This window comes from Arvicola amphibius, chromosome 13, assembly GCF_903992535.2.
Source record: "Arvicola amphibius chromosome 13, mArvAmp1.2, whole genome shotgun sequence".
NCBI lineage: Eukaryota > Metazoa > Chordata > Mammalia > Rodentia > Cricetidae > Arvicola > Arvicola amphibius.
In genome coordinates this window covers 18,549,254-18,560,011 of record NC_052059.1, presented here as the reverse complement: position 1 = coordinate 18,560,011, position 10,758 = coordinate 18,549,254, and the positions used below count along the sequence as shown (strand labels likewise).

Here is a 10,758-nt window from a genome sequence, read left to right as displayed (position 1 = left end):
TATTTAACCCAACAAATTTAAGTATTGCTATGAAAATCAGAAACTACTGTAAGAGCAGTTTCAATGGAACGCCTCCGTCTCAAAGAAGAGGAAGTCCACAGTGCTGTATGTCATGAACTCTTGAGGGAATGAAGGTTCCAGGGGAATGGAGGAAACCAAAAGACAGTTCTTCCTATTTAAGCATTAAGATTTAGTCTCTTTTTACGGAAGGACAGAACTAATGGGAGACCACCAAGTCCACTTGGAATGGGACTGATGGAACATGCGACCAAATCGGACTCTCTGAGGGTGGCTGATGGTGGAGGCTGACCGAGGAGCCAAGGACAATGGCGATGGGCTTGGTCTCTACGACATGGACGGGCTCTGTGTGAGCCTTGTCAGTTCGGTTGCTCACCTTCCTGGACCTGGGGGGAGTTGGGAGGACCTTGGACTCAACATAGTGTAGAGAACCCTGATGGCTGTTTGGCCTCAAGAGGGAGGGAGTGGGGGTGTGGGTGGAGGGGAGGGGAGGGAAGGGGGAGGAGGAGGGGAGGAGATGGCAATTTTTAATAAAAAATAAATAAACTGGAAAAAAAATTTTAAATGTGAAAAAAAAAAGATTTAGTCTCTTTTTAAATGCCCAGTGATACAAATCCGAATCAAATAGTCTAAGCAAAATAGCAGGAACTATTGTCTCACAGCTGCAGCCTCTGAGCTGGAAGGGAGGAACACACCGGCGTGCCAAGAGGATTGCGAGAGTGGCATAGCAAAAAAAAAAAAAAAAAAAAAAAAAGCCCATTCTCTTGGCTCTCGGGCCTGGTTTGGCCTCTTGTTTGCTCCCAGACTCCATTTTCTTTGTCTTTTCCACTTGTTTTGGGGGGAAGAGGATACATTTATAGGCATGGATGACTGGTGACTTTGGAGTCCCAGCCACATGACTAATATCCCGGGGGACAGAGGAAGCACAGAGGGAAAGAGGAAAGAAAGACTGATTGACATACGGAGTCACTTACCCACTCCTTGAACTAATGCTGGGTGAAATTGTGTTACTCTTTGTCTGCTCTGTGGCCTATGGTGTCTGTTATAAAGGGTGTGTTTATGTGACTGGTAAAGCCACTAGTGTACCAGAGATGAACGATATCACCAGCAGGAGAGGTAAGGATTCAACCCAACTTAGATGAAAAGATGCTAGGGAAACAAGCAAACCAAAACTGGAAATCTCCTAAACATATTTCTTGTACCATACAGTACTACCCTGCTCCATCAGTGAATGCGGTCAAAATCCTCCAGGATATCTACTTTCTGATCCACACCTGCGAATAAGCTACCTTACATCACACGGGGGAATTAAAACCACACATGGGCTGCTAAGCAGGTTACTCAGGTGAGAGCAATGTGATGACCTGTGACCTTCAACGCAAGGGTGGAGGCAATGAGCTGTAGTCACAGGCGGTTTGTCAGAGTGAAACAATGTGAGAAAGACTCCCCCATTTGCTGGCTTCGTACACAGAGAAGGGGCTAAGGGGCCAAGAAGGCTGGCAGCTTCCAGGAGCCAGAATGGGAAAGAACATGGACTCTCCCACATAGATTCCATGAATACAGCCCCCTGGATACCTGGTAGTCCAGTAACATCTACTTCAGAAGTTTTACCTTCAGACTGTAGAATAACAACGTCTCGCTGCGTAAAGCCCTGAGGTTCTGGGCTGCAGCGATGCCTCCACTGGTAAAGGCCTTGTCACATAAGCACTTGACCCGAGTTCGGATCCCCACCACCTATGTAAAATAGACAAGCACCATAGGACACAGCTGTCATCCCAGCGTGGGGAGCCAGAGGCAAGGGGATTGATGGACACATTGCCCTCTGAATCAGTCTACTCAAATCTCTGAGGGCCGGACTCAGGGAGAGATGCTGTCTCAGAAACAGAGGTAGCAACTAAGGAAGATATTTGATGATCACCTCCAGTTGACCTCTGATCTCTACAAAACATGCACAGGATGGTACACAAACACAATTGATTTTTTTAAAAAATTTATTTATTTGGCTTTTCAAGACAAAATTTCTTTGTAGCTTTGGAGCCTGTCCTGGAACTAGCTCTTGTCAACCAGGCTGGCCTCCCCACAGAGAGGCCCACCTTTGCCTCCCAAGTGCTGGGATTAAAGACATGCACTGCCACGGCCTGATACACACACATTTTTTTAAAAAAGCCTCTCTAAAGCTATACACATTGACTATAGTAACAGCAGGAAACCAATACAATGTGATGTGTTACTGACGTACTGGGACTTTAGAACCCTTTAAACCCCAACTGAGGTCCCTTTCCACCATTCTGCTGGGTGACTTGTTAGATTTTCTGAGTGTTAGCTTTCCTGTCTATAAAGAGAGGACTATTAGTGTTCCTCAGTGTTTTATTCGAGTGTGTAAATGAGATTATGTATGTGGACACATAGCAAAGTTCCTCCATGCCACACTTCTGAACAAACACTGGCAGTTTCTGTCATCACCATGATCCCCAGACTTCCAAAGTCTGTCAGCTGTCTAAAGCATACCTCCTCCTCCTCATTTTAAACACAAGGAAACAGAAGTCCAGGTGTGCTAAACAGCTCCCAAGTAAAACTTTCAGCAGTGTGGCTTAACATATGGTTGAAGTGCTAACCTCAGAAGCCTCCAGAGAGATTCCAAAGTCCCAGTGTGCCCCGTGGAATCCTCCAGTGCTCCCTTGGGATTGAATGCCATGCTTCAGGCTAGTCAGGAACATGAGTTATGTATTGTGTAATCAGTGGTTAACATAAACAAAGATGGACACCTTTGGCTAGACACAATTAATATTCCTAGCAGGCTAAGGGTTTTTATAGCTTAAAGAAAGGCTTAAAATTCTTAGCTTTTGAGCCAAATCTGACCAACCCACACGGAAATTTTACCTGGCCAAACAATCATTCACCTGAAAATGGTGACATCCAATTGCCATCTTCTCTCCTCTGTTGCTCAGACAGAAGCAACCGAGGGAGAGAAGGTTCACTTTACCTTACACTTCCACGTGGCAGTCTCTCATCGTGGGGAGCAATGGAGTGTCCGGAGCTGGACACAGCTGCTCACATCACTCCCACAGCCAAGCAGCAGAGAAAGCGTGAATTCGGGCATGCTAGTCCAGAAGCCACTACCTAGGGAAAGATGGCCCCCACGGAGGATGGGTCTTCCTGCCTTAATGAAGGTCGTTAAGATAGTCTCCTACAGATCTGGCTATATGACTGCCCCCCCCACCCCCTGAGAGTCTACATTTTTGTCAAGCTGACAAAGCCAACCATCACAGTCATCAACCTTTGGCTAAAGGGAAGAGCATACAGTTTGCTTGGTTTGCGGTTGATATGTGCTTCTGGGTGTGTGTAGGTCAGAGGTCAAAGTTGGCTATTTTTCTTTATTGTGCTCCACCGGATTATTTCTGGGACAGGGTCGCTCACTGAACATGAAGCTCACTGATTTGGAGAGACCAGCTGTTCTGCAAGCTCCAAGGATTGTCCTGTGTCCGCCTCCTCAGCACTAGGATCACAACTATGCACACCACAACACCCCAGTTTTTTTTATATTTTCTTTTGTTTGGAGACAATGTCTCACTAGCCTGGAACTGGCCATGTAGACCAGGTTGGTCTCTTCATGTTAAGCACTAGAATTAAAGGTGTGGCCCACCACATAAGGTTATCACCATCTTTTTTTTTTTTTTTTTAAGTGAGTACTGGATATTTGAACTCTGGTCCTGTCCTCATGTTTGCACAGCAACACCGGACCTACTTAGCTGTCTTCCTAGTTTCCTGGCTAGAGACACTTTCAAAGGTGTGATATAAAGAGGTGAATTGTCGGGCTTCTGGAAACGCAGTCATTTTATGGTAGTCATGATCAAGTGTTGAGAATTATTACTGCATATTGAGCACAGGTGTCATCAAATTGTGTAATACTGGCGTGCTTTTACTTGCAAGGCTGTGTTTAAATTGACGGTTTGGCAGTCCAACCCAGGATTAAGTCAGATGACAGGGCACTACAGGTGCATCAGAATGACAACTGAAATAATTACTTTTCTTAATAAAAGTAATATAGGATAATGAATAGACAAGGTGGCATGCCATGGATGGATTGAAGTTAAATATAGTTAAATAGAGATGTTGATCCCCTTGGGACAGTTGAGTTGGACTTGAATCTGGGCTGATTACAACCATTGTGCTAAACTTAAGCCAACCGTTGAAAAATGTTGAATTTCATTCATTTCTTTTCTCCCCCTTTCCTGAGGCAGGATAAATTTGCATGTTGTTCAGGCTGGTTTCAAACTTGCAATTCTCTTGCTGTAGCCTCTAAGCTGCTGGGTTACAGGTGCATACCACTGCACCCAGACATATTCATCAATTCTTAAAAAATTTTAATTATACATTTAAAAATCTCCAAAAACCTGTGGCTGCTCATCAGTTCTGCTGACGGTTACCTACGTGGCATTGTGACTCAGTTGTTTGTGCAGAAGCAAGCATGACCTCGCTCGTAGTTCTTCCACATGACTCTTGAGTTATGAGAATCACACTCTGTAGGTACTACGTTTAATAGCCACTTAAAGTGTCTTTTAAAAGATTATATTGTGACTTGGTGTAACATAATATTGTTGCTGGTGGAAAAAGTATTCAGAGTGGGTTTTAGGGTGATGTAAATTACTAGGGGAATGACCCTCTTTCTTCCTTGCTCTCTCTTTTCTTCCCATCTCACCTCTCTCTTTCTTCTGCCTTTTCCTCTCTCTTTCCCCGTTTCTCACTTCTCCCCCCCACTTGACAGTCTCTCTACATAACTCACACTAACTTGGAACTCACTAAGGAGCAGCTCCAGCTGGTTCTACTTAGAACAGTCCTCACCATGATTCTTCTGCCTTGACTTCTCAAGTGCTGGGGTCACAGGCATGCACCACCTGGCACAAGTGGGAACTCATACAGGGGGTAGGGGAGGTCTGTACATGTCCGTGACTGCAAAAATACAGGCAGTGTTATTGGTGAATTTGCAAGATGAAAGAACTCAAAACCCAGAATCAATAAATAAAGCATATGGGCAGAATTTGGTCACCTAGGAGAAAAAAAAAATGCCAAAGCCATATGGCAAAGGATGTGGACAGTGGGAAGTTTAAACACTGGGCGCAATGGTACTAAATCCTGGGCCCCATCTTGTATTTTGTAAATCAAAATTTGTGCCTCAGATTCAGATACTCATGTTTTGCCAAGTCTGAGGATTGAGGCTCTGTGAACCTGGAGGCACATACAGGACAATGCTGGAAGTTAACCCAACAAACTGGAAGTTAAGAGATTAGAAGTTAGCCAGGTGGTGGTGGCACACGCCTTTAATCCCAGCACTTGGGAGGCAGAGGCAGGGGAATCTCTGTGAGTTCGAGGCCAGCCTGGTCTACAGAGTGAGTTCCAGGACAGTCAAAGATGTTACACAGAGAAATCCCTGCCTCAACAAACAAACAAACAACAACAACAACAACAACAAAAGAGATTAAAAGTCAAGATATGTTTGTCTGCTTTTGGGGGAGTCTGAAGTTCTATGCGGTGCTAGGACAACTTCTCTAAGGTGAAAGACATGTAGCTATCATCCTTGTTTGGTGAAGACTTTCCAGAGTGGATGCTTTGGGGTCACTATGTGCCTGCCAATAATTCCACCTCCATGTTCTGCAGCTTTGCCCAGCAATCTCATTGGTTTCCCAAGGTAAAATTGGGTGGGATTGTATTTGGTTTGCAGCTGGGATCTCACAAGGAGGCAAACATAGCCTATGCCTGTCTACCCAGGAAGAAATTCTCATGGAAAGTGGATGAGGATGTTGTGTGGAGTACTAGCCAAGCACTAAGAGGAGAGACACAGTATAGAACCTGTCAATATAGAACCTGTCTATATATATAGAATATAGTCTGGAGCAAGAGAAGTGGTCTGGCAATTCCCCTGGCAGGCCAACCAGCCTCAGCAGAGACTGAGAACGTGACAAGCACCACAGCAGATCCATGAGCCAGACATTGCCAGATTTACCAAGTCATGAAGTTGGGCAGATACTGCAACAAGGCATCAGATAGATAGGAAGGAGTCAAAGGATTGGAAAAAGCCATCGAGGTATAAAAATAATAGCCAGAACATGTGTGGGAGTCTAAAGTTGGAAATTCCCCAAGAAAGACAATTTCAGTATAATAACATTTCCCCCACTTCTTAACTAATCTCTCCCTGAATTCCCTTTCTTGGAATCAGAATAGTAATATGTCAGGTCAAAATTCCAGAGTCATGACTTTTGACTCCTACACATCGAAAAGGATTTCTCCTTGTAATAATATCGTTTTAATCTGCATCTGCCTCTCTGTCCCCACGAATGCTACCTCAGTCGTGTAAACCTTTCTCTTCTGCATTTCCCACGTAACTGATAGTTGGTATTTCTGCACCCGCAATCATGCTCTTCCCTTCCCCTTTGTGATACTGAGATGGAACCCAGGGTTTCATGCATGCCAGACAGGTGTTCTACCATTCCTCTAGTTCTCCAGCGTCACTCCTCAAACATTCTTCGAGAATTTACTACGCACTGGCCATTGAGTCAAACCCTAACAATATGAAGAAAATGAAAATTTTAATACATCTGGCATCCTGGAATTTAGTGTGAAGGGGAAGGTACATTCAAAATGCTGTTTAAAGTCCTTCCGTTTGTACTAACATTCAGTACATTGATTCATCTTTTGTAGAGGCTCCGTATTGTTTCTCAAGCAGAACTGAGTATCTAGCTACCTATCACCTATATCGATCACCTGCCTATTACCTGTCTCTCTGGCAGTGAGATACCTGGCAAAGCCAACATATCATTTCAGTATCCTCACAAAGAAGCAAGGGGACCATGATTCCAAGGAGTCAACCTCTGGCTTGGCTGCCTTAAGGCTAGCAAACCCGTTCCACCCTCCGAGTGGGACTCCGTGACGCGCCTCCTAGAGTTTCTGATTGGCATTGCACAAAAGTGAGAGCGCCTGCAAGCACGCGGCCCAGGTCAGCGTGTGGCGCATGCGTAAAACTCGGGTGCTCGCACGGGCAGGGAGAGTCCAAGTGTGAGGGGGAGGTCACTGTTGATTCTGGCTTTGTTTTCCTCGTAAAATAGGACACAACTCATATTCCTCACGTTTGATCTGCCTGACATTTAAACAGTGATATCCGAGTGGCGCCTTCGTAGAACGAGGCGAAGAGTCCGGGGTTGGGGACCTTCTCTCGTTGACCTCCCCCCACGAGGTGGCGTTTGGATGGCACCGGCCGGAGCGCGCGGGGGCGGAAGCGGCGGCGGCGGCGGCGGCCGCTGTCAGAGCTGGAGAGCGGCCGGCGGAGTCGTCATGGAGGGTCAACGCTGGCTGCCGCTGGAGGCCAACCCCGAGGTGAGCGCGGCCCGGAGCCGCAGCCGGGGACCGAGCGAGTCTGAAGGCCGGCGCCGGTTCGCCTGCGCGCGTCCCTAAACCCTCTTCTGTCTCGTTTCAGGTCACCAACCAGGTGAGTGCGGTGTCTGTCACCCTGGACCCCGGAGCCCTTTCTGCTTTCGCCGCCAGCCTCCTCGCTGCTGGCCTTCACCTCTGCATCCCCGAGGATTCAGGAATCTCATCCCGGGAGCCCCCTCCCCCCCGCCCCGTCTGTGGCTGTGGGCGGCTCCGCCCCTTTCAGGCCACCACCTGGCTCCTGGAGATGCCCGTGCTGCTCTGTCCCTCGGCCGGACCCCTAGTCACCAACGCTGCCCGGGGCCTTGGGGTCTGAGGTTTGCTTGACGCTCCCTTGGTACCTCCCCCCCCCCCCCTTACCACCCCAGTTCCTCTTCCCTCCTGGTTTACTCCTTGCTGTTGCGTCTCATCATGTTCCCAGCCCCTGTCCCTTCTAGGTGACTAATTTGCCAACACTTCCTGACTCCCGGCTTCGTAAACTTGCCCACCCAGTTCTGGTAATTCCATCCACCAACCTATACAATGAAATCACCTTCCAGCAATCTTCTCTTGCCCCATCAAGTTGCTTCTCTTCCCTGCCACGCCCCCTTTCTCTTCCAGTCTTTAAGATGTGGACCATGTAGTTTTTGCCTTTTGTACCATACAAAGACCGGTTTAATTGTCATGCAATTCTTGGCTACCTGCACTAAAGATTGGGGCTGGGGATGGCAAGTGAGGATGCTTTAGCTCCCTAATTAGGAAAAACCTGTTAGTGATAATTTTTTATTTGCACAAGTATGTATTGTCTTAACCTGTTTCTTCTGCTCTCAACATTTAGTTCACCCTTGACCACGCTCTTTTCCATTATCTCCCTTCTCATCGCCAAAGGATAAAGATTTATCGTTTACTTAAAAAATGTTTTTTGAGGTCAAACATCGTGGCACATGCCTACAGTATCAACATGTGGGAGGCTGAGGTAGGAGAATTTTGAGTTTCAGCCCAGTCTGGACTGCGACTGTGTCTCAAGCCTCCCCATCTCGCCATCCCCCCATTAGTTGGTGTTGTTTTTGAATGTTGTTTTGGTTTTCAAAGCTTTTTTAGCAAATTTCTTATATAAAGCATGTAGGCTTTACGTTAGAGGTGACATACTTTGTCTTTTTTCAAAACATTTTTACTGAATTTATTTATTTTGTGTTTGGATAGGTGACATGCATGTGGGGGTTCAGAGGCCAGCTTTCTAGATTCAGTTCACTCTTCCCTCGGCTGAGTTTTTGATGGTGACAAAAGCCTTTATTCACTGGCCCAACCCCCTGTATCTTATTTGGGTTTTATTGTGCGTTTTTGTTGCTATTTCAGGGCCTACCTCCTAGGTCAGGTGGCTGTGCAAAGTTTAAAACCCAGCATTTACCTGAGAATGTCAACTTTTTTTTGTTCTCACCCTTTTGAAATCTGGCATCTCTTTTCCTAACACATTTTATCTTCTTTATCAAGAGAAAAATTTTTACACTTTATCAATAAGTAAATATCTTTCGTTCCATTATCTGTCTCTTCTTAACCACTGTCGTACTCTTTGTAGTAGCTTGCTACGTTCTCCAGTGGTGTGACTCCGACAGCATACCTTTCCAATTATGTTAGCTCTCAGACACATCTTAGGATCCCTGTCAGTTTCTGCAGATGTTGATGGTGAATGTGTCAAGTGGACAGATGTGTGTTGAGGATGTGCCATCATGGCATTGGATCTTATAATCTCTGAAGGAGGTGTGGTTATCTTATTGCTTAGGCCTTTGATTTTTTTCATCGGTGTTTGATTGTTTGAGCACATAGCTCTTGGAAATTTTTGTTGGATACCTACAAATTTGATTGGTTTTTGGGTGCTCTTGTAAATGGTATTGCTTCAAAATTTTGTTTTTGAGTTCTTTGCTATATGTAGAAATCTAATCTAAAAATCTGCCTACATTCTCTACCTTGCTAAATCCAACTATGCCTCTCCCTTTTTTGTAGGTTCTTTGAGGATTTTCTATAGACAGTTGTGTTCTCTGCAGTCAGATGCTTATTCCTATTTTAAATACCTTTATTTTTTTCTTGTCTTATTGTACTTGGTAATATCTTACATATGAATCTGAAGTATCTTCTTTCTGATCTTACTTCGGCAAGTGTTTACTCTTTCATTCTGAAGTGTGGCAGGCATTTCATAGAGGATTTCTCAGGCTGAAGAAGTTCCCAGTTTTCCTAATTTGTAAATATTTTTATTATGAATTAATGTTCAGTTTCCCCAAGTGATTTTTTTTGGCACTTCTTGAGATGATCATGGAAAGAAGAAATACTAGTATGTGTGTGTGTATATAAAAGGAACACTTATATGGCCAATATTACTCTGGTACCTAAATTAGGCAAACCATAAGAGGAAAAACTGGACTTGTATGTTATGAATATGACTATAAAAGCCTTCAATAATAGACATGTAAAAGCACAAGAACATAACCAAGAATAGTATATTTAAGGAGGATTAACCATTCAAAAATCAGTGTAATTAGCCTTAAAAATTGATTAAAAAAATTAAACAACCAATAAGTAAGCTTGTATAGCTAGATAGTTAAAGTCTATGATTTAACTGAAATAGAACCTCATTCTTAGATGACTTTGATAAATTAAAAATGCATTTAATTACATTAGTTAAATAATATTTTGAGGTTACCTTTTGTATTACCAGTTGTTTGAACAGAAACTAGTTATGCTTTGGTGGTAAAATATTCTTGGTTTTCTGTTTTCTTTCCAGTGGGAAGAGAGGAAGTAAAATGAGGCAAATAAATCTTTAGCAGTTGTTGGAAGTGCAATGAAGAAGTTAGCAGGGTGTTACGGTTGGAACCTAGTAGGTTGGCCAGTGACAGAAGGCCCTTCTGAGCTGACTTAACTAGAGATAGAGTTGTGTGCTGTATCTACTGTGCTTTGTTGTGGCGCGGGCTTAGAAATTCTTTTTCTAGCCACACATGATGGCAGGCAACTGTAATGCTAGCTCTGGGGAGACCGGGGAGGAGAATCAAGAGTTTGAGGCAACATGGTCCACAGAGTGAGACTGTCTCAGATTTTTTCATTATTAGAGAATGTGTTTTTATTTAGAGAATAGCGAAGTATCTTAGAAGTAGTTAACTTTAGCCAGAATTTTTTTGTCTGTCAATGTCTACATTCTGTACAGGGCTAAGGACGGAAAAGGAGTAGAAATTTGATTAACTGACGTGTGATTTGGAGAATTATCCCAGCAGGCCTTGAATTCACCGCCCTGCCTTTGCTGCCCCAGGTAGCCTACAAGCTCTACACCTGGCCATCCCTGGCTTCCCCTGT

At 44.6% G+C, this 10,758-nt stretch overlaps 1 protein-coding gene across 1 annotated transcript in view; it reads left to right on the top strand.

The window, feature by feature from the left end:
• Positions 1-7,272: 7,272 nt before the first annotated feature.
• Positions 7,273-10,758, top strand: part of Uchl3 (ubiquitin C-terminal hydrolase L3) — a 42,120-nt gene continuing 38,634 nt past the window's right edge. Inside the window, exons 1-2 of the mRNA XM_038310664.1 lie at positions 7,273-7,386; positions 7,487-7,498. Coding sequence (XP_038166592.1) covers positions 7,345-7,386; positions 7,487-7,498 — 54 coding nt within the window. The 5' untranslated portion in view covers positions 7,273-7,344. The remainder of the gene's footprint in view (positions 7,387-7,486; positions 7,499-10,758) is intronic.